At 38.5% G+C, this 25147-nt stretch overlaps 1 protein-coding gene across 2 annotated transcripts; it reads right to left on the bottom strand.

The window, feature by feature from the left end:
- Nucleotides 1-584: 584 nt before the first annotated feature.
- On the bottom strand, nt 585-22617 carry rad23aa (RAD23 homolog A, nucleotide excision repair protein a). 2 transcript variants are annotated; one of them, XM_057861298.1, is made up of 9 exons: nt 22306-22615; nt 17617-17778; nt 15346-15563; nt 12871-12914; nt 8371-8498; nt 5527-5614; nt 4882-5012; nt 2591-2752; nt 585-744 (listed from the first exon to the last, which is right to left on the bottom strand). In XM_057861298.1, the coding sequence occupies exons 1-9, from the start codon at nt 22369-22371 to the stop codon at nt 631-633; spliced, it is 1113 nt and encodes a 370-aa protein (XP_057717281.1). In that variant the 5' UTR covers nt 22372-22615; the 3' UTR covers nt 585-630. The 2 variants fall into 2 exon arrangements, with proteins under 2 accessions (XP_057717281.1, XP_057717282.1); XM_057861299.1 differs by lacking the exon at nt 17617-17778 and having other exon boundaries at nt 22306-22617.
- Between the last annotated feature and the right edge of the window lie 2530 nt (nt 22618-25147).

Raw genomic sequence — 25147 nt, 5'->3', positions numbered from 1 at the left:
TAACAACATGAGAACCTACATTGGAAGACCAAATATTGTCCGTTGATTCCGTGTCTCTAAAATCACAGAAAGACCAGATTGTGTTTAAATGTTGGACACAACTTGGTGCTAACATCGTTTTACCGAAGGGAAGAATGTGCTCAGCTACAGCATTAACAAACTTAGGCAATGCAAACCGATTACTTCTGCGTATTTGTACCACATCTGCACAGGTACGCAGACGTGTATACACGCACGCACACGCACGCACGCCGACAAGCACACCCACAAACTTAGCGCAGCAACTTCAGCCCCCACCCCCCTTTAATGTTCACAAAGCGCATCTAAAATCAAATTGTGGATGTCCTCTAAACAAAGCCCACACATTCCATTGGAATTCACGTGGATTCGTCCACTCTCTTTCACACGACCTTCCATGAGCTAACATATCAAAGTTTGACCTTCCTGCACATCCATTTTTTGTCGTCATAACAGTTCCCCATCCCATCCCACCCCACTCCCTTCTGGCTCTCCCTTTCCCCCTGCTGTTGAGTGGAGCTGAGGTTGGTGGCTGTACAGTAAATTGGGGGTGCAGTCTTTGAAGAGGGGAGGGTGGGAGGGGAGGAACAGGAAGGCGGTCGTTTCGGCTCTTCAGTCGTCTTCCAGGCCCTGGTTGAGAAGAAAGTTGGCAGCCAGGTTCTCGTTCTTCTCGCAGGCAAAGTAGGCCTGAATGACGAGTGCCTCAGGGAAGCCCAGCGCTTTTAGCTGCCAGATGTCAAGAAAGATACATTTAGGAAAATATAGGCTTGGGCGAAATCAATAAATTAATCGAGTTTTTTTTTTTTTTTTTTTAAATAAAAAAAATCAATCAATCAATCAATGTGAAAGTGTTTTTTTCTTTGTAAAATTATTACTTAGTATTTGTCAGATAACAGCATAAATCAAGGGTAAAGTGGTACCTCTACAAACGACGTTCCAGGACCTTGTTTCTAAGTCGAACTGGTCGTATGTCGAGCAGGATTTTCCCATAAGAATACATTATAATTCTTTTATTATTATAAAACCTACACTAAATCCTCTATAATTACGGCCGGTGCTATTGCAAATCGCAATTAAACAGAGCAAAACAAATACATTATGAATAAAAAGAGGAACAATAGCAATAATAATAATAACACCTCTAATAATGTAACAAATCGGGTTCTAATGTGGTGAATGTGTTTTGCGTGATGTACCTGAACACACCGTAAGGCTGACAGTGAGGACTTTTAACAGTCACTTTTTGTGTTCAGCTGAGGCGGAGTGTAGGCATGCTGTGTTGCACAAGTTCTGAAATGATGAATGATTAAAAACCTGACAGAGCAGGCCATTATTTTTGGCGATGTTACAATCATAATAATTTTCACCTTAACTTATAAAGACTGGCAAACGGAGATCAGAGGAAGGCCGTTGAGATTGTAGACATTCAACGGCCGTATTGTTGAGCCAGTTCATGGATGAGCACACCACGCTCTTATTTTTCTATCATTTCCATCTTCACTCCAATGCTAAGCCTCGCCTTTTTCCATTTTTTCACCACCTCCACTGACAATCTTGGAATCCATGTTCATTTCTCGCACAAGAAAATCCGCCGTGCGTCCGTCTGTCTCGCGGGAAAACAGACTGCGGCGCTGATGTAAATCGTCGTATTTCGAGCATGTCGTCGGATGTAGAAACAAATGGCAAGTCAAATTTTACGTCGGATTTTGAAAAGATCGCGTTTCGAAGCTATCGTATGTCGAGGTATCACTGTATTTAAGATAGAGGGACAGATGTTATGCACATTATTTTTGTTCAACATTTTCTTTTTTTGCAATTTTTTGAAAATTTAAAAAAAAAAAAAAAAACAACAACAACAACAAAAAAACCTCAATAAAGACCATTTTTGGTCATGTAGGCCACAATATTAAAATTTGGTATTTGGTAAGTTTGGCCCCAAAACCCAAAACTGATGTCCATTAACACTGAAAAAGTAATGTCGATATATAATGCCAGATCTCAATTATAAATGATGTATTTCTTAATTTTTATAATTAATCAATATTTTAATACATTTTATGAATGAAATTTCTTTGTAAATGGATAAAAATGATTAAAAAATAATATATATACTCGGGTTATGCCCCTACAACTCTCAAGTATTATTTTCTGTTAAATGTCACAGTATTTAGCTCAAGGCCTGCCATTGGCAAAGACAGGTGTCCAACATATTTAAACTGTGACATTTGGTTGTGAATGCTCATTATTTCATGCCAATAACGGCAGTAGACACCCAATCCATTTTGACTGGGAGGGATAATGAAGTTAATGAACATTGTACAATGGATTGGGCATCTAGTTCCATCAATGACAACAAATGAGTTCAATGCGTGCTCTAAAAGGAGTTTTTTTTTTAAAGCTTTCTCTTTCTTTTGTTCTTATTGTATCCTTTTAAAAAGTAAATGGAACAAAAACAAATCAGGAAAAAGTCATAATTCAATTTTTTGGTAAAAAGATTCCATTTTAAGAGATTTCAATTCTAGCCCATAACATCCAGCCATTAAATATCTCAACACTACAGACAGACACTTACCCTTTCAATGGCTTCCTTCTCCTGAGGTGTAACTTGAATATAGTTAACTGGCGCACCTTCCTCGCCTGCTGCCCCTATCTCGCCCACCTCTGGCACTTCTCCGCCCTCGCCCACCGGCTCATTTAGCATTTGGATGAACAGCTCCTGGTGCTGAGTGATTTGCTGCAGCAGGGAAAAAAACGACAGGTAAATAAAAGGTCAGCTGCACAAATATGCAGCGGCAAACCGCATGACACAAGTTCAAAATGAACTATGACCGCCCAGCTCCCTCTACTGGCTAACTCAGAACCAAAAGACAATAATAAGTTTGCAATGAATTAATGAAATTACTGCAATGTTTGGACCGCAAGCCGCTACCTTATTCCTCCTCATTTTGAATCCCGCGGCTTACAGTCCAGTGCGGCTTAATTGTTGACTGATTTGGGTTGATAGGTAACACTTTATATGACAGCGGCATCATAAGACTGTCATAAGACCGTCAAAATTATGACTTGACACTGTCATGGGCATTAATGAATGCTTATGACAGACGCCATTAAGTGTCATCCGGCAAATTTGTCACCAACTCCATTCATGTCCAGCTTGGGCCTTTTACATCCATTGAAAAGTGAGATAATTTGCCGAATGACAACAAACGACAACTGAAAATACGTAATATATGAAATACGACACAAAATAATTTACGACTACACATTGTGGTATTTGTGTATAGACATGTGAAAGCTCTTAACTTTAAAAACTCAAAAGGTTTGGGCACTCATAATACAAGTCGAGTATTTAAGGTTTTTAATTAGTGATTTGTGATAAATAGGGGTGTGACAATATATCGAAATGGTGATATATCGTGATACTTTGTATCCTAAAAGGTTATCGATATGCTCCTGCCAAGAATCGAGATATCGTTTTAAAAAGGTGTCAGTGTCTAAAGAAATTAATAACAAGGAAACTAGTTGCTACCAAAATCTTCCACCATAATAGTGTCTCAGGTAACTCTAAGGCTGCCATTGACGGTGCTTGACGCCCAATCCATTTAGACAGGGAACGTTCTTTCATTTGAAATATGGCTGCAGCTATCGATTATTTTAGTAGTTGAATAATCATTGAACTATTTAGTTTGAATGATCGAGTAATCGGATAAGGAACATAAAAAATGAAAATATCTGCGCTGAGCCTCACACGGTATATATAAAAAAAGAGGATCTATGTACAACAAAAAAACAAATGGCTAACTTACATAGCAAAAGTCCGCTAGCTTAAATGCTATAAAATGCTAACGCTTTTTTACAATGCTCTTAACAAATGGCTCGGACACATATTCCCACAAAATATGGCTAAATATACTTTTAAACTAAATTAAGAATGCATTCAAAAAAATCATGAGCTCAAACAAAAACTTAGCTTATGTTGTTTTTAACAGGGAGCAGATGGATTCAGCCATGTGAAATGAGGCAGACTAGAGGGCCGTGTATCCACCCAAATCAATAAAAATAAATGCAAACACTTTCATAACAAACTATTACAACACCGCTTTAATTAAACGAATACTCAAAGCAGCAAAATGTAATTTGGATCTTTTTTTCTAATCGAATACTCGAGTTAATCAATTAATCGTTGCAGCACTAATTCGAAACCAGAGCATTCGCAGTCATTCTGCCCGATTTTCGGGGAATTTACAGATCACTTGCAGTTCATTTACAGTTCATTTCCTGTTGAGTTTGAGTCACTGCCTAATCATTTGGGTGATTCCCAGGTCACTTCCTGTTCTGTAACGCAAAATAAACAGGAAGTGACACATAAAATACCCCAAAATCAACAGAGAGTAACTGAAAATCAACAGGTAAATTACCTTAAATGGCCCAAAATTACCTCATTGCCTGGCATTGGCTGCCAGTGACAGTCATAGACGTTCAATCCATTTGAAGGTGGCCAGTTCAATTGGATTGGACGTCTACTAGAGATAAACTCATTCTAATTTCACAGCAAAAGCTTGTTTTTCTGTTTATTAGTTGTTTGTAGAATATCCTAGAATGATTTCCTGACCAATGTATCGATAATCGTTGTATTGCCATATCGTCAGATCATCCTTATCCTGAGCTTTGTATCGCAAATCGTATCGTATCGTGAGGTTCCCACTCCTAGTGATAAAAGTGACTAAGATTTATGATGACATTTGTGAGATGTTGAATGAAAGCAGAGGTAATGTTTTACATTTGAAATATTTTGGTATGACCTGAGTTTGATAACTGTCCAATAATTTGCGATGTAGAGAATAATACGTGCATGTGAATTACCTGCAAGAGTTGGGGGTTCTCCCTGCCAAGCTGTTGCAGGAGAGCTGGAAGCATTGCAGGGTTCTGCTGGATTGCCTGCCTCATGTCAAGAAACTGGGGCTGAGTCCGCAGGAATGCAAGGGGGTTGTCTCCTGGTTGTGTAATAACAAAAAAAGGTTAGCATTCTAACATGGAAAATTAACTTTGAACTGAGTAATGATCATTCGCCCCTCACAATCAAAATGAATTGTACGTCTAGAGCCATCAATGCCAGCCACTGAGTTACGTCTGAACCCCATAAAGGGTCTTTTGTTCTTACCGTCTCCTTCAAAAAAAAGTAGTATGGATAAGGGGGTAAAATGGAAATAACTAGTAAATCAAAATTTGGTGAACAAAATCGGATATGAGAGAATCATTTAGTTTATTAAATAATTAAATTAATTACATTGTTTGCCCGTGTCATACTGCTGGTACCAAAAGCCAAAATTTCAAACCATTGTGACAAATGGCCGTCACCTTTGTGAAACCATGGACCTATGGCGTGTTGCCAAATCACTATTTTCACTAGCACAGCGGATGTATCAGACAAATACAAAAAAATACAATTTTAAGTTAGTAGATGAGAATCTCTCCAGCTATCATGATGAGAATATTCATATGCCTCACCTTCTGCTAGAGATGGCGCTTCTGTGGGTCCAGAAGCTGGTGTGTGCGCCGGGGGATTCGTGTCCTGGATTGGGCTGCTCGGGAGACCCTGGAAATACACACACAACCTTACTCAATTCAGATTTAGAAATTTAAAAAAAAATGATGAGAGGCCAACCAAACCATTTTGAGAACTTTAAAGGATTGAGAAGGAAAACCATTTGGGCAATTCTTCATTTCAAATTAGATTGCTGCAAAAAGTACGGTAAACTGGTTATCAAGTTGGTTGGGTTGTGATTACATTGCCACTGGCGGGCAATTAGTTAAATACAGTGTATCACAAAAGTGAGTACACCCCTCGCATTTCTGCAAATATTTAAGTATATCTTTTCATGGGACATTTTGCCACAATGAAAAGTAGTATGTGTGCCCCATTTATTATAGAGTTAATGTATTTTCACTTCAAAATAACTCAAAATATAGCCATTATTATCTAAACCCCTGGCAACAAAAGTGAGTACATCCCTTAGAAACTACATCCCTAAATGTCCAAATTGAGTACTGCTTGTCATTTTCCCTCCAAAATATCATGTGACTCGTTAGTGTTACTAGGTCCAGGTCTGCATAGGGAGCAGGTGTGTTCAAATTTGTAGTGCAGCTCTCACACTCTCTCATACTGGTCACTGAAAGTTCCAACATGGCACCACATTGCAAAGAACTCTCTGAGGTTCTTAAAAGACGTATTGTTGCGCTACATGAAGATGGCCAAGGCTACAAGAAAATTGCCAACACCCTGAAACTGAGCTGCAGCACAGTGGCTAAGATCATCCAGCATTTTAAAAGAGCAGGGACCACTCAGTACAGGCCTCGGGTTGGTCGTCCAAAGAAGCTGAGCGCACGTGCTAAGCATCATATCCAAATGCTTCCTTTGAAAGATTGTCGCAGGAGTGCTGTCAGCATTGCTGCAGAGATTGAAGAGGTGGGGGGGGTCAGCCTGTTAGTGCTCAGACCATACGCCGCACTCTACATCAAATTGGTGTGCATGGCTGTCACCCCAGGAGGAAGCCTCTTCTGAAGGCGGTACACAAGAAAGCCCGCAAACAGTTTGCTGAGGACATGTCAACAAAGCACATGGATTACTGGAACCATGTTCTATGGTCTGATGAGACAAAGAATAATTTGTTTGGTTCCGATGGTCTCAAGCATGTGTGGCGGCGACCAGGTGAGAAGTACAAAGATAAGTGTGTCATGCCTACAGTCAAGCATGGTGGTGGGAATGTCATGGTCTGGGGCTGCATGAGTGCTACAGGTGTTGGAGAGTTACATTCCATTGTGGGAAACGTGAACTCCAACATGTACTGTGAAATACTGCAGCAGAGCATGATCCCCTCCCTCCAGAAACTGGGTCGCAGGACAGTGTTCCAGCATGACAATGACCTCAAACACACCTCCAAGATGACCACTGCTTTACTGAAGAGGCTGAGGGTAAAGGTGATGGACTGGCCGAGCATGTTTCCAGACTTGAACCCAATAGAACATCTTTGGGGATCTTCAAGCGGAAGGTAGAGGTGCGCAAAGTCTCAAATATCCGGCAGTTCCGCAACGTCGTCACGAAGGAGTGGAAGAGCATTCCAGTGGCAACCTGTGAAGCTCAGGTCAACTCCATGCCCAGGAGAGTAAAGGCAATTCTGGATAATAGTGGTGGCCACACAAAATATTGACAGTTGACATGTTGTATGTTAATATTGACAACTTTCACAAAGGGGTGTACTCTCTTTTGTTGCCAGGGGTTTCGATATTAATGGCTATATTTTGAGTTATTTTGAGGGGAAAATATAATAACTCAATTATATAAGCTGCACACAGACAGACTACTTTTCATTTGGCTGGCACGGCCAGACTGTTCTCCCTGTATTTTTCAAACACTGTGAGAATAGTCTGGGACCCAGCCCATTAACGGCCTCTCGAGCAAGGACAAAATCAACCGTCCAATCATATTCGTTTATTTGCGTAACGTGTTCTTAACAAGCAACGTCACTCTTCCGTGTCGGAAGTCGTCTCCACAACAACACAGATGGCGAACCGGAGAGCCGAGAATATGTTCCAATCCACGGTAAAATTAGTTTTAAATTACCAAAAACACATCGACACGAGTCATTGACAACAGTCTGTCTCGCGCTAGCCATGTTGAATAAACTCTGCTCTCCCCGTATGTTTACATCCGCGCGCAAGTCCCTCGTCCTGCCCTCGTCGCTTTACTAACGTCACGTCCGCCCGTCGCTGATTGGTCCACTCCGCTGTCTGTTTGCTGTGGCTTGCTCCGCCCTGGAAATTGTATCTGCTGAATGGTGGCCAGACTCAATAGCTGGAACAGCGGTGAGTCTGGTGTACCAGGCTAACTTTTCATTGTGTCAAAGTATCATTTTGTCAGTGTTGTCCCATGAAAAGGTATACTTAAATATATGCAGAAATACAAGGGGTGTAGTCACTTTTGTGATACACTTTACATGTAAATTTATGAAACTTCACTCTTAAATATCTTTTTCTCTCCCAATAGTTGCACCGTCAGCCCCCAAAATACTACACAAAGAAATAGAATCATGGAATAACCTATTGAATAACTGCGCTGTGACACAACCTGCTTTAATTAAAAATGAAACAGACGTGTTAAAGAGAGTTCCTGAGTTAGAAATTAGATCTGCATTTGCTGAATCTGATGAGAAGGTTGAAACATACACTCTATACACTCCCTTCTTTTACATCAAACTTTAAATTTCCAAATTTCCAGTTCAAATCGTTTTTGTTACACTGCTACCAATACAATTTCATAAGTACACTGGAAGTAAGTGAGTAAGCAAGTCTTACAGTAAGAAGGTACTCCACAGCTCTGTGAGGATTGTTGAAGCTGGCTCGTAGTGCTGCCACCACTCGTTCCCTCTCATAGCCCATAGACATGATCTCTTTCAGCATTGCTTCATACTCTGCCCCAGTCACTGAAAATATAGCACATAAAAACTGCTGGTTATTGCTTTTGATATTGGAAAACATTAAACTATACTGTGAATTGAATGCGTTTCCAATAAATGCATTCACATTTGATAATTTTTCCAAAACTAAATGTCACTAAATAACAAACATAAACTAGCCTTGCAAGTAAACAGCATGTGTACATAATACTGTGCGTGGCCTCAACAGGAATTCCGGTTCCTTACTAGGACCTTAGAATAGAGGCAGCTATTGTTACTGTTTAAATATAGGAATGATACTATATGTATTGCTCTGCAGTTTGTAATGTCCCTGACAAATAAGAGCAGCGACTGGTATACTATATATAAAGTACAGTAACTACAGTACAGTAAGGACTGATTTTAGAAATGGATTCTGGTACATAGTAAGCCTGAACGATATATCGTTTAAACATCGCCATCGCGATGTGCGCATGCGCGATAGTCCCATCGCAAGGACGTGCGATAGTTTTTTTGTTTTTTTTTCATATCCACAAACCTTTGTTCTGCTTCATTTTTTTTTCATATCCACAAACCTTTGTTCTGCTTCATTCGCGCGCACAGCCTCCCTCACCCCTCCCCCAGCTTTCAGTCACTGCGGCACTTGCTTATTAAAGTTAACGATGGCTTTGATCTGGCCAAAGAAGCTGACATGACACGGGCAGCAATCTGTCAATCATCGTTTAACTTGTTAAACAGTTTCTGCAAGGAAGCGCGGGCTGGAATGAATGTGTGTGTCTGTGGAGACGTTCGAGACATAAAATAAACGCTAGAAGTGAGTATGAGGAGTTTGTAATTTCGACATGTCACTCCAAGAGTCACAGCCATGTTAGGTAAATAGAAGCATTTAATAAAACCAAGCATTTTTCTACTACAGTACTTTATTCTTGTTTAAAAATGATTCGGTGGGACAGTTATGTTTAAAACCGATCATAATCATTACATTTGAAGTACTTAAAAAGTACTAATTAAAATATATATATATATTCACACATTTTTTTTAAATCATACTTTGGGGGAAAAAAGTGAGAAAAAACATGTCTTATATGTATCTCTTTCCAGTGCTAGATCTGAATAAATACATTGAGCGCACACACACACACACACACACACACACACACACACACAAATGGGGGGGTATGCGCTACTTCGCGGTTTTTCACTTATCACGGCGGGTTCTGGTCCCTATTAACCGCGAAAAACGATGGAATACTGTACACTGTGGTCATGATGAGTCATCCAAAGTCTTTCCAAACAGCTATTCAAGTCATCTAGTAAAAATTTCTTTAAAAAAAAAAAATATATATATATATATATATATATATATATATATATATATATATATATATATATATTTTTTTTTTTAATATTGCAATATAATATCGCAATATATCGCAACCCCCCCCCAAAAAATCGCAGCAATAGTTTTCTCCAATATCGTTCAGGCCTAATATATATATATATATATTTAAAAATCATACTTTGGGAGAAAAAAGGGAGAAAAAACATGTCTTATATGTATCTCTTTCCAGTGCTAGATCTGAATAAATACATTGAGCACACACACACACACACAAAAAAATAGAGGTATATGCGCTACTTCGCGGTTTTTCACTTATCGCGGCAGGTTGTGGTCCCGATTAACTGCGAAAAACGATGGAATACTGTACACTGTGGTCATGATGAGTCATCCAAAGTCCTTCCAAACAGCTATTCAAGTCATCTAGTAAAAATTTCCTTTAAAAAAAAAAATATATATATATATATTTTTTTTTTTTTATATATCGCAATATAATATCGCAATATCACAAACCCCCAAAAAATACCAGCAATAGTTTTTCCCAATATCATTCAGGCCTAGTACATAGTATATTTTAAATCCAAAGCATTTACCAAAAACTGACAATACAAATTATAGTAGACATTGAGGATAACATAAATCTTAACAAATAGATCAAGTATTATCATAGCCCCTTTTTGAGTGAACAGCAATCAAGATTACAAAGTTGTGCTGTTTAAAGTCTCAGCTCAAGTCAACAAAATACAAAAAGCATAATTGCTACTGAATCTGAGCAAGTCAAATGTCCAATCCTCATGATGTGCATAAATAATTTATCCTGTTACTAAGTCTAACACAGTCCTTTTTTTAAATTATATTTTTCCAGAAACTGGCGAAAAGCGATAGTATTGGGGGAGGTTCCAACTTCATTGCCACCCTCCCCATTGAAATGGTTTAGACCTCTACTGGTGACAAACTTAAATTCAGAGTAGAATGATGAAAAGAGCCACATGATTGGACGTCTAAAAACTATTGTTGAACCAGTTCAATGACGTGCACATCACGCTCATATATTTTTTATTTTTTCCTTCTTAATGTCAATGGGAAGCATTACCTCTTTCCTTTTTTCACCACCTGCACTAAACTTCTTGGGACACGTTTTCTTTCACAAGAAAATCTGCTGTGCTGCAGTCTTGCGAGAAACCAATGACATTGCGATGCTGACGTAAATCGTCGTATTTCAAGTATGTCGTCATATGTCGTGACAAATGACAAGTCAAATTTTACGTGGGCTGTCGAAAGGATCGTCTGTCGATGCGTCCGTATATTGAGGTACCACTGTATAAGGCGCGTTGTCTGCTCTTGAGAAAATTGAAGGCTTTTAGGTTGGCCTTATAATGACGAAAACACAGTATTGTGTTATTGTTTTGTAATTATTGGGGGTAAAGTGCGCAATGAGATGAGGTCATAAGGGACGGTCAAAAATAATTGGAGAGCATTGAAAGAAGACCATTACATCATTTGGAAAGTAGCTGTTCAGCATTTCACTCTCAAACTCAAGCTGTAGCATTTCCATATGTTGCGGGCCGCACAGTATAATCACTCTGCATCTTACATCCTCACCTGCCGCCATTTCTTTGTCGCTCTTGCATAAACGTGAACCAACACCCAGCGCAATAACAGTTTATCCGAAAACCTGTTTTCATAAATAAGTCGCACTTTCCTTTAACCGATTGGTAGGCTTGGGTTATACATTGATGTAGCGCTGCAACAATTAATCGATTAACTCGAGTATTCGATTAAAAAAAAAGATTCGGATTAAATTTAGCTGCTTCGAGTATTCGTTTAGCTAAAATGGCGTTGTTATGGTTTGTTTTGAAAGTGTGAAAGTGAAAGCATTTAGCTTTATTGATTTGGGTGGATACACTGCCCTCTAGGCTGCCTCATTTCACTTGGCTGAATCCAGCTGCTCCCTGTTAAGACCAACTTAAGCTAAGTTTCTGTTTGCGCTTAAGTTTTTTTTAATACATTCGTATTTCAGTTTTTAGGTACATTTAGCCGTTTTTTGTGGGAATATGTGTCTGAAACATTTGTTAAGAGGACTGTAAAAAGAAAAAAAAAGGTAGCATTTTATAGCATTTAAGCTAGCGGACTTTTGCTATGTAAGTTAGCCAATTGTTCTTTTGTTGTACATTGAGCCTTATTTATTTATTATTTATACCAATTGAGGCTCAGCTCAGGTATTTTAATTTTTTATGTTCCTTATCCGATTACTCGATTATTCGAACTAAATAGTTCATTGATTAATCGACTACTAAAATAATCGATAGCTGCAGCCCTAGACTGATGTTTTGAATGAATTTGTCTTTTTTTTTTTTTTTTAATTGGAGATTTTTAAAAAAGTTTTTTTGTTGCTGTTGTTTTTTTAGTAAAAAAGAAATCTAGCAACCTGTTATTCAATAGATTATTCCATTTGAAAGTTTATTTCTCTGTGAAATTATTACTTTGTATTTGGGGGCTGACGGCACAAATAAGGGGAGAGCACTCCGTGAGCATCCAGCTTTTTTGCCATTCTTTTTGAGACGTTTTGTCATTATGAGGGTTGTTTTCTCCATGACTGCCAAGTCAGTAATCTGATTCTGAAGCCTACTAAAACAGACTGAGACTATTTAAGGAATGAAAAATGCTTCTGAAGGTCTTTAATTCGCTGACAAGGTTGGGAGACAGAGAACCTACAATGTTGAACTTTGTCATGAATATTCTAATTTTATTAAAGTTCTGCTTCAAATAGGTCTTCAAATGTACCTTTGTATGAAGAAAGCTTGGCCTCTAATCATTCTCTTAGTCGATTTTGTGTTTTTATAGCTTTATAACATAATTTTCAGCGGGATTTGAAATTTCAGTCAAATGAGTCTGTTCTGAACCTTGTCTTGTGAATAAATAGCTGAGATTAAATGAGTTAATAACACATGTGTGGAGGCATGATTTGATTCACAAAAAGTAAGCAATAATACAATCTTCAGTTATTCTGCAATTTCCATGCTAACTACTATAAGTGACAATGAATGAGTCTTAACATACCAAGTGCGGAAGAGGCATCCAAACCCTGGCTCCCTCCACTGGAACTACAAAAAAAAAAAAAAAAAATCATGCATCACAGCTTTGGTTCCACTTCCATTAAAACCCAACATATGTGCATGCGATGCACAAACACGATGATGGCGATGGCACTGCGATTTAACCCACATTTGAAATGCCAAATAGAATCACAGTACTGTAGTGCAAAATAAAATCAATGAGATAAGTCAAAGAAATCTTTGTAATAATTTTTCATTGTACTGACAGAATAATAGAAAAAGAATGAAAAGTGTTACAGAAAGTTTCTGCTAAATTTGCTAAAGACATTCATCAACCTGTACGTAGAGCAGTGTTTTTCAACCGGTGTGCCCCGGCACACTAGTGTGCCGTGAGAGATCGTCAGGTGTGCCGCGAGAAATTATCTATTGTCGCATTTATATTAGGGGTGTCAAACGATTAAAATTTTTAATCGAGTTAATCACAGCTTAAAAATTAATTAATTGTAATTAATCGCAATTCAAACCATCTATAAAATATGCCATATTTTTCTGTAAATTATTGTTGGAATGGAAAGATAAGACACAAGACTGACATATACATTCAACATACTGTACATAAGTACTGTGTTTATTATAACAATAAATCAACAAGATGGCATTAACATTACCATTCTGTTAAAGTGATCCATGGATAGAAAGACTTGTAGTTCTTAAAAGATAAATGTTAGTACAAGTTATAGAAATTTTATATTAAAACCCCTCTTGATGTTTTCCTTCACAGAAAATGTGTAAAATTTTCAATCAAGAAATAAGCTAGTAGCTCGCCATTGTTGATGTCAATAATTACACAATGCTGCGGGGCATATGCGTTAATTGCGTCAAATATTTTAACGTGATTAATTTAAAAAATTAATTAACGCCCGTCAACGCGATAATTTTGACGGCCCTAATTTATATATATATAAATATTGTAATGTCCGTAACTGTGCGAGCCCTTGAAGGGGCCATCAGACAAAGTGGTGAAGTGGCGGGAAGCAAGCAAGGAGGGAGGGAGAACGGCATGAGAGCGTAGTTAGCGGTCGCATGCTGCGGATGCCGCTGTTAATTTGTCTATTATTTTCTATTGTTGCCACAATAAAGTGAGAAAGTCATCACTGACTCCTCTCCTTTCTATTTCCCCATTCGGGGCAATTACAATTTTTTTTACGTCGTGGGGTGGAGTTGCAGTCAGAAGGTAGGAAGGAGTAGGTAGAAACTTATCGGTTGTGTGCAGATTAGCGCAAGATTGCTCGTGTCGCGTTCAAAAACTGCTCGGATTTCTAGCCATCAACGACCTTGTTGTCCGCGACAATGTGGACGCCAGCACGTCTACTGCATATTATTTGGTTGGACTCGTCATGTGTCGATATACTCGAAAGTTTCCTTTCTATATGTGACGACCATCAACCCTGTGTTTTATTCCAACACATTGTCAAGGACAGCAAAATGGCTGACGGCTAGAAGTTCTTGAACGCGACACGAGCAGCTCTCCTAAAATTTATCTCCAAACGAAACACCCGTCACTTCAAAACTACTCGATGGACTTTTTTGTTCGCCTTTGTGAAAACACAGAGAAACAGGCAACTTTTTGGATAAAAACTACGAAGGTAAATGAGAAAGCCCTCAAAGCCAGTTACCTTGTTGCTAAATCTAAAAAGTCCCACACCGTGACAGAGACATTAATACTACCTGCCTGCAAAACCATTGTCTGTGAGATGCCCGGCCCTGATTTGGTTAAAAACATTGCTCAAGTCCCCCGTCTGATAATTGTGAGCTTTTTCAAGCCTAACTGCTATAAACAAAATATTAATAATAAAAAATAATAACTGAGAAAGACTGAGAGCTGTTGAAGAATAAGGATATCGACTTTGTGTTCATCTAAACAGGCTCAAGTTTCACATTGAGTACGTATACATACTGAGAAATTATTTTATAATTAAATATACTATACAGAAAATAATTTTGGAACATTTTTGGTTTGTGGTGTGCCGCGAGATTTTTTCCAATGTAAAAACGTGCCATGAGTCAAAAACGGTTGAAAAACACTGACGTAGAGAACCCAAAGAAGTGGAATATTTCTGCCTGTCTTGCATTTACCCAGGTTCTCACAAACATAACTAAATGATTAGAGATATGGGCAAGTGTCTGAAGTGATGTATCCAATAACTGTCGGACAGCAACGATTCTTTTCAATACAACAGGAAGTGGAAGTGAGTCTCTGCCCTCGGGTGTAAAACCTAACACCCTGATCCTTTCTTTCCACTATACTTTTACACAGCAATCCCACCATCTTAAAATCAACATAGCAGGGATATTCATGGGAAGAATTTGCAACGCCCAATTTCACATCAGTGCTCTTTACACGGAAGAGTGGCAATATTGTCAGGAAAATGTCAGCGTGAGAGGAGAAACTGACTAATATTGTAATGGCATGCTGTACCTGGCTGGTTGTGGGTTTTCTGTTGCTGTAACACTTGGTTCTTCCTTGACCTCATCAGCCGGTGTGAGGACAGCTGCAGGAGTGGAGGTTGGGGCTGGAGTTGGAATTGGAGCTGAGGTTGAAGTGGGGACAGATGTTGACGTGGAACCAGAATCCTGGGCAGAAGGTTTGGGTGCTTCTGAAGCTGGAGGTGCTGCGGCAGCAGCTGGGGTCTTAGCCTTTGTTAATGTTAAAAAGTTCACAATGAGATGGACGTACATGAAAGCATACATCTTAATTTCGTTTTTAAAATGGAAATTCCAAACGCTTTGCAAAACATAGAATGCCAATAGCTTCAACAAAAACACAAAATTACCAGAACAAAATAGACTTACAACAAAAGTAGACACACACATTACAATGCTAATTACACTCAGGTAGATATAACTTTGTGACCATCTCTACCTTAGGCTATTGAGATTTAGTCATCCAGTAGAGATTTTTGTATGAGATTAACCGTTAATGTTATCATTCAGTAGATATAGTTGTATTACGTTAGCAGCAAATGTTAGCCAGTCTGAAAAGCCTCAGGCCAAGATGGTCCCAAAGTGATATCTACCAAAGTGTATCTACCGGGTAAGACTACTTCCATTGTAAGTCCACTTCTGTTGTAGTATTTAGCGTTTGTGTTGCGGGTTTTGGAATGTTTTTTCTTCTATTTTACCATTATTCACTGCAACACAAAAAAATCTTGTTGCACAGTATAATTTTTTTTTTTTAAATCAGCCATACATTAAATGTTATATCAAAAAATCACTAATTCATTTTACCAAGCAAATGTTTTAGATCCTCTGCTATATTACCCTACTACTGTATTTTTTGGGCTATAAATCACACCTGAGTCGCACCAGCCTAAAAATGCGCAATGAAAAGGAAAAAAAACATTTAAGTCACACCGGAGTATAAGTCACATTTTTGGAGGAAGTTTATTTGATAGAACCCAGCACCAAGAACAGACATGTCATCTTGAAAGGCAATTTAAACTACAATAGAGAACAACAAGCTGAATAGGTGTATGGTATGCCAACATTACATGACGCTAGAAGTTAGATCAGCCCTAAAATATCGAGCCCGACCAGACTGGCCCGCAGGTGTTAAAGCCCAAACCGGCCCACCGATCAATTAAGTTGATTTGCAGGCCTGAGCACGAAAAAGCCCCTGAAATTTTATATTTTATTTGTAGGCACGAGCCCGAAAAAAAAAAGAAAAAACGAAATTCTATGTTTTATTTGTGAGGACTCAGGAGAAGGAGGAAATGCGGGGATGCAATGCATGGTTGCGTTTTGTGTGATCACATTTGTGACGATGCCTGTGCATATATGCATAATGATAACAAATTAAAGCCTGCCTTTTGTAACTAATTCTCCCAGTTAAACAAGACTAAGATGGATATTCAATAAACATCTATATCTTTTATATTTGTCTGTCTGTTCTAACAAGCGGATAGTGGATTTGACATTTAATCTCTTCGAGTTCGTAGAAAAAAACGCTTTCTAAAAGTTTTTTCAATGTTTAAATAGTCTACATATTTTTATGATCATTATAAATGCATTTACACAACTAAATAACACTGGAAAAGTTCTATTTCTCGAATTATACCAAAGCGCCACATTCGTTTACATTCAGCGAAGCTGACACACGTTTCTGTATAGCATCCTCAACAATTTGAATCCTTTCCATACCCCACTCCTACCGCAGTTGTTTGCTTTTCAATTCCCTGGTCTTTAGTTTGTTTTTCACTCCTAGCTGCCGCATATCGAAAAGGAAATACCACGATGTGGACTCGCAGAGGGTGCCAGGGCGGGAAGGGAAGATTGAAAAGAGAGCGGGGCAACGGCGTTCACGTGCACAGGCATCCACAGCGCCTTCTCTTTTTTATCCAAATTATTTATTTTATTTAATTCATATATAAATATATGAATATATACTTTTTTTTTTTTTTTTAAGTTAGCGAGAGAGAAGTCCGTCCCGACCCGACCGTAAATAATCACACATAAGTTGCTCGAGACTATAAAACGCACCCTTTGCTAAAGTAAACTGAAATAAAACTGCGACTTATAGTCCGAAAAATACGGTATATATATTCTGCATATTCTATTATACAGAGGGACACTTATTAACTGGAGGTAGGATGAAAACATTTTTATACCACACTAGATTTGGATCTCATTAAGATATTATACCTAAATTAAATTTACAAAGCATATATACAAAGATGTTAAATGATCTCACCTTTGACACCATGACTACAACAAAATTTTTCTCATCTATTTTATAGTCCTTTATTTGTGTGTCATCTTGTAGAATTTTTCCAGCATATATCAGCTTCTGTCCAGATACAGGAAAATTGTCTTTTCCTCGCTCTGCTTCTATCTTCTCTTTTAAAGCCTTCACCTAAAAAAAAAAAAAAAAAAAAAAAAAAAAAAAAAAAAAAGGCAACAACAGTAAATGACCAAAGACATTATTTCTAGAATATTCGTTATATAAAATAAAATACAACTGTTTGTGAAATTTGGGCTAAATTATATCAGGAAAAAAACTTACCACTAAATACTGAATAGGTCAAACATTTGTCCTAGTTATTAAACACGACTTCAAAATTTCTCGAAAAACAAAACACACGCGTTGTCATTCTCGGACAGCATTTCCTAAATTTATTGCGAGCACACGTCTAGTGCTGCAACGATTAATCGATTAACTCGAGTATTCAATTAGAAAAAAAATAGAATTAAATTTTATTGCTTCGAGTATTTGTTTAATCAAAGTGGCGTTGTAATGGCTTATTTTGAAAGTGTTTACATTTGGTTTATTGATTAGGGTGGATACATTGCACTCTGGTCTGCCTCATTTCACATGGCTGGATCCAACTGCTTCCTGTTAAGACCAACGTAAGCTAAGTTTTTGTTTGGGCTAATGTTTTTCAATGCATTCGTAATTTAGTTTATATGTATATTTAGCCTTTTTTTGTGGGAATATGAGTCTGAACCATTTGTTCGGAGCATTGGAAATAAAACCGTTAGCATTTTATAGCATTTAAGCTAGCAGACTTTTGCTATGTAAGTTAGCCAATTGTTCTTTTCTTTATACATAGGTCCTCATTAATTTATTTTTAATACTGTTTGAGCCTCAGCGCAGGTATTTTAATTTTTCATGTTCCTTATCCGATTACTCGATTATTCGAACTACCTAGTTCATCGATTAATCGACTACTAAAATAATCGATAGCTGCAGCCCTACACGCGTCCTTCAAAAAAAAAAAAAAAATCCATGGACATATTTATTCAATCTGTCTATTTTGTATGCTCAAATTTGTTGTAAATTAGTTCATCCACGCACACGTTTTCTGGACTCTTGTTTAGCCAGGACCATTGTGATGCCAATTTTTTTTCTATCAAATAACTTGAATTTCATTCCAAATGCTTCTATTTCCACTCCCACAACATTCAGCAGTCTAAAATTATCACAAGTCCAAAAATATTGGGACTATGAGTGTGGTAAATGGTAAATGGTGTTGTATTTGTATAGCACTTTTTTACCTCTCAAGGTACTCAAAGCGCTTTACACTACATATTGTTAAACTCCGCATGAGTGGATATACAGTATGTCCTTGATTGCTGTTTAAGGACATTAAGCCAAGTTAATGGCTTACAAAAGCAGATATCACACAACCACATACAGTGGGGAAAATAAGTATTTAGTCAACCACTAATTGTGCAAGTTCTTCCTCTTGAAAATATTAGAGAGGCCTGTAATTGTCAACATGGTTAAAACCTCAACCATGAGAGACAGAATGTGGAAAAAAAACAGAAAATCACATTGTTTAATTTTTGAATAATTTATTTGCAAATCGTGGTGGAGAATAAGTATTGGGTCAGTACCAAAAGTTCATCTCAATACTTTGTTTTGTAACCTTTGTTGGCAATAACGGAGGCCAAGAATTTTCTGTAACTCTTCACAAGCTATTCACACACTGTTGCTGGTATTTTGGCCCATTCCTCCATGCAGATCTCCTCTGGAGTAGTAATGTTTTAGGGCTGTCGTTTGGCAACACGGACTTTCAACTCCCTCCGCAGATTTTCTATGGGGTTGAGACCTGGACACTGGCTAGGCCACTCCAGGACCTTGAAATGCTTCTTACGAAGCCACTCCTTTGTTGCCATGGCTGTGTGTTTGGGATCATTGTCATGCTGAAAGACCCAGTCACGTCTCATCTTCAATGCCCTTGCTGATGGAAGGAGATTTTCACTCAAAATCTCTCGATACATGGCCCCGTTCATTCTTTCCTTTACACAGATCAGTCGTCCTGGTCCTTTTGCAGAAAAACAGCCCCAAAGCATGTGGTTTCCACCCCCATGCTTCACAGTGGGTATGGTATATCAGTATTCCTTTTCCTCCAAACAAGAGAACCTGTGTTTCTAGTAAAAAGTTATATTTTGGTTTCATCTGACCATAAACCATTCTCCCAGTCCTCTTCTGGATCATCCAAATGCTCTCTAGCGAACCGCAGACGGGGCTTGACGTGTACTTTCTCCAGCAGGGGGGACACGTCTGGCAGTGCAGGATTTGAGTCCCCAGCAGCGCATTGTGTTACTGATAGTACCCTTTGTTACTGTGGTCCCAGCTCTCTGCAGGTCAGTCACTAGGTCCCCCCGTGTGGTTCTGGGATTTTTGCTCCCCGTTCTTATTATCATTTTGACGCCACGGGGTGAGGAGAGAATTGAAAGTCCGTGTTCCCCAACGACAGCCCAAAACATCACTGCTCTAGAGGAGATCTGCATTGAGGAGTGGGCCAAAATACCAGCAACAGTGTGTGAAAAGTAGTGATGGGACGAAATGAGCCGAGGTTCCGAAGCTTGTGTCGAGTAATGGGAGGGGGGTTTCCACGAAGCTTGTAGCGAGGCGCGCTTCATTTCGGCAAAACCCAGAAATGATGACGTGGGAAGCCTCGCCGGCGGCCGGCTGAATCTCGTGAGTGCTTCGGAAGTGATCCAACGTTTGGCGCACATTGCAAAAACAGGACAGACTATGGTATAAATTGGTTGCAAAACGCAATGGCGATCGCCTGTTATCTCACATTTTGTGGATTTCGGGCTCCTGTACTTGTTACATCTGTGCGCAACAGTGCAACCAGTGCAATCTTTTTTCGAGCCTTGTCCTTTGCTTGCGATGGAACCTGCGCGAAAAGAGCGATCATCCCCTGTATGGGAACATTTTGATTTGATTGCTTTCAATAAGGTAAGGGAGAAAAACTACTTTAATATAAATGTGAGTGTGTGTGTGTACCTATCTGAACCAAACATCAACAGAATGAACAATCCATTAGTGTACTGGGAGGCACAAAAGAATACCTACCCAAATTTATATAAACTGGCACTCACATTTCTCTGCACCCCAGCTTCATCTGTGCCTTGTGAAAGAATGCTTTCTAAAGCTGGTGAAATATTTTCCCCAAAAAAAGAAACTGTTTAAAGCCAGCCACTGTGGGAAAGCTATTATTTCTAAATAAAAATGAATAACAAATTACCCTTAGCACTTGTTGCATTTTGTTCACATACTAAATTACTAACACAAGCACATTCATATCTTTGTCTTAAGCAAATAGCCATTGAATTCTTAACAATGTTGACCTCTTGGGCTTCTAGACCACTTGATGGCGCCATAGGGTAAATGAAGCACCATGAAGCTTTGCTACATGTGCAAACCAACTGGCTGCAAAGCTTCATTGCTTCATGAGGCTTCATTTGGCCATCACTAGTGAAAAGATTGTGAAGAGTTATAGAAAACGTTTGGCCTCCGTTATTGCCAACAAAGGGTACATAACATAGTATTGAGATGAACTTTTGGTATAGACCAAATACTTATTTTCCACCATGATTTGCAAATAAATTCTTTTAAAAAAAAATCAAACAATGTGATTTTCTGTTTTTTTTCCACATTCTGTCTCTCATGGTTGAGGTTTACCCATGTTGACAATTACAGGCCTCTCTAATATTTTCAAGTGGGAGAACTTGCACAATTAGTGGTTGACTAAATACTTATTTGCCCCACTGTACACGCACACACACCCACACAACATACTGATTCATGGTGAATAACCACAATGTTACAAGTATTAAATACAATATAATTAAAGTCCCACTATTTCATAAATCCTAGCTCTGACTAAACACATGGGTACTGAATAATGATGCCTTAAAATTATCCACAACCCCCATTTCGTTATGAATTGTTTAACGAAAATGAATTGATAAAATCTTCAGCACATAAAGACATGCTTTCACACTGTCACAATTAGGAACAATTTAGAGTGTTTGATCAACCCAACACGTATGATTTTGTTAAATGAAAGGAAACGGGAGTACCCCAGAATGATCATTCCAGGCCCCTCCCAGTTCAAATGGATTGGACGTGTACCGCCGTCAATAGCAGCCAAAGAGTAAATAGAAAGCAGTGTGTTGGTAAAGTACCTCCCCATGTTGTTGGCGTTGGCCTGTCAGACTCCATAGTGGGGCTGTGACCATGCTAACAAATTTAGCCTGCTCATTTATGCTGTTGCGATACCCGAACAGACAACAGCAATCAGAGATGTGATTACATGACATACACAAACAAACTCAGAACCGAAGAAAAAAATGCGCATCTTTGACAGCACGTGCACAAAACGCCATGCCTGACGTTGAGCAGACTTTATTGACTATGCTAGCGAAGTGGCTAAAGCTAACAAGTGAGGTTTTACGTTGTTACAAACCCGCACGTCATGTGGGCTAACAAATCCTAAACACACAAAATCTGGGAATTCCCGTCAATGACAACTTTCGACACGTGACCATAAATTCAAACAGGCGCACGGGGGTTCGCACGAGGTGCTTCGGTAGCGATTAGTGTAGCTAAAGTTAGCAAGTTAGCTACATAGCTACTCACCGTTTGTTCGGGGTCTATCTCAATTTGAATGGTCTGCTGTTGCAGAGTTTTTAGGGTGATTTGCATGGTGGCGGTGGCCAACGTAGTTCCCGATGTTCTTCCAAGGGTTAAGGATCAGTTCGTCGAGCGGTTAATTAGGTTTTGCGGTTGATGTCTCTGGTAGGATAAAGACTAGACACAAAATGTGTGTATCCATGAGCACTCAGCAAATCGCCATCTTTGGTGACAAGTTGGTGGTGCGGACAGAAGAGGAGCCCCACTCCATCGTGCGAGATCTCGTTCAATGCTGCGCGACTTGGGAAGCAGTGCAGCACTATTCACATCTCTCTGGTGCGGCGTTTGGGACGAGGTGGCAAAAGTACTAAGCATGGCTCGTCGATATTTTCACTAAAAATTTGATTTACTATTTCCCCCCCCAATTTTTTCCCTACATCCTACTAAAGAGACTTTAAGAACAAAAGACATAGAAGGCCCGAAACAAATTTAACCCTTTGTAAAGCAATAAAACTACAACAAAATGAATGAAATGAACAAAAAAATATATCTTTATAATGGGTCAAAATTATTTTTCGAACCGATTATGTGACTAGAAACTTAGATGGTAATTTTCTTTGCATATAATTTGCCCCAAAAAAAAAAAAAAAAAAAAAAAAAACAATTAGGGGAGGGCAATTTTATTTTTCAAATGATTGTTTTCTTTGAATATATGTATATATAAATATATATATATATAAATATATGTATATATATATATTTTTTTTTTTGTTTTGTTTTTTTTTTTTTGTTTTTTTTTTTGATTGAAGCAACTTCTTTGGGGATTGAATGATTTAGACACAAATGTCCTACCCATAATATGGCCCCAAGGCAAGGCAAGGTTCAAATGCCAATTTTTCAATCTCAAATACTTTTTCGCATTCAAAAACGTTTTCTATGATTGAAATATTTATTTTTTTGATTGAAGTGATTTCTATTTTCCAAAATATATATTTTTAAACAACTTCATTTTTGATTGAATACTAAAGACAAAAATGTCCTAGCCAAAATGTAGCCCAAACACACATCATCATTACTTCAATCAAAAAAGTTGCTTCTATCAAAAAAAAACTTGACTCCAATCAAAAAACAATCAAAGAAAGAAAAATTGCTTTCACATGCATTTTTTTTTTAGTTTCAAATTTATTTTTGCATTCAAACACTTTTTTTTTTTTTAAATTGAAGCGAGTTTTTTTTTTTTATTGAAAATATATATTTTGATTGAAGCAACTTTTTATTTTTATTGAAGCAACTTTTTTTGTTTCTATAATAAAGACACAAATCTACCTCCATATGGCTCTGCCATGGGATACAATTTTTGACTGGGGCAACTACATTGGCACAACACCGGTGGCCATACCATATTCAATGGATGACGATCTTGGCGAAAGGTATTGCCTAAGCAGCCTAATTTAGAATTGCCCTCAAGAATGATGGGAAACAAAAAAACGCTCATTGTCAACTTATTATTATAAATATTCTTGTAAGTTAATTTTGTTGCTGACACTGCATTTCAGGGTCATCAACATGTTGTACCCCCCTGCACCAAAAGTCATACTCCGCCTAAGCTGTAACCTTTGCATTTAAATGCTGTAGATTTCAGTCTCCTTTTACTTAAGTATGGGATTCAAATGATAACTTCTACATTTCCGTGGTCTTTTTATCTTTAACACAACCCTACCTATAAGATATCAGCCACATAAGACATCTGATTGTCTGTGACTGACTGCGTAGTTACATTTTGAAAGTGACAAGATCAATCTATTGCAAGTGTTCTTTCAAGAAATAAATGCGTGCTAATGATGTCACCATCTTAATGATATAGTCCTTCTCATATAATTAGCATATTGTGATAAAGTTCATTATTTTCTGTAATATACTGATAAACATTAGACTTTCATATATTTTAGATTCATTACACACAACTGAAGTAGTTCAAGCCCTGATATGACCAGGCCACGCCCCCCAAATGTCCCCAAATAAACAGGAAGTGACCTGATATTGTCCCCGAAATGTCACCAAACCAACCTGGGCGGGGCTAAGATCTGTAACTCCACAGAGCAAAGACCCACAGTAATTTCTCCAGAAACTGCAGTTTCTAGTTGTTTTAATATTGGTGATTTTGGCAAAAAAGTCAAGAAAAACCAAGAATCCCAATCCCAAAAAATTTGCATATCATGAAAGGGTACTCTAAAGAAACTACTAACCTAATCATCTGAATCAACGAATTAACTCAAAACAACTGCGAAAGATTCCTGAGGCTTTTAAAAACTCCCAGCCTTGTTCATTACTCAAACCCGCAATCATGGGCAAGACTACTGACCTGACTGCTGTCCAGAAGGCCACCATTGACACCCTCAAGCAAGAGGCTAAGGCACAGAAAGAAATTTCTGAGCGAATAGGTTGTTCCCAGAGTGCTGTATCAAGGCACCTCAGTGGAAAATCTGTGGGAAGGAAAAAGTGTGACAGGAAACGCTGCACAACCAGAAGAGGTGACCGCACCCTAAGAAAGATCGTGGAGAAGGGCCGATTCCAGACCTTGGGGGACCTGCAGAAACAGTGGACTGAGTCTGGAGTTGAAGCATCCACAGCCACCGTGCACAGGCGTGTGCTGGAAATGGATTACAGGTGCCGCATTCCCAAGGTCAAGCCATTTTTGAACCTGAAACAGCGGCAGAAGCGCCTGACCTGGACTACAGAGAAGCAGCACTGGACTGTTGCTCAGTGGTCCAAAGTACTTTTTTCAGATGACAGCAAATTTTGCATGTCATTTGGAAATCAAGGTGCCAGAGTTTGGAGGAAGACTGGG

Source organism: Corythoichthys intestinalis, chromosome 16 (assembly GCF_030265065.1).
Source record: "Corythoichthys intestinalis isolate RoL2023-P3 chromosome 16, ASM3026506v1, whole genome shotgun sequence".
Lineage (NCBI taxonomy): Eukaryota > Metazoa > Chordata > Actinopteri > Syngnathiformes > Syngnathidae > Corythoichthys > Corythoichthys intestinalis.
Note: the sequence above shows the minus strand (reverse complement) of the source record. Positions and strands in the feature narration are given on the sequence as shown.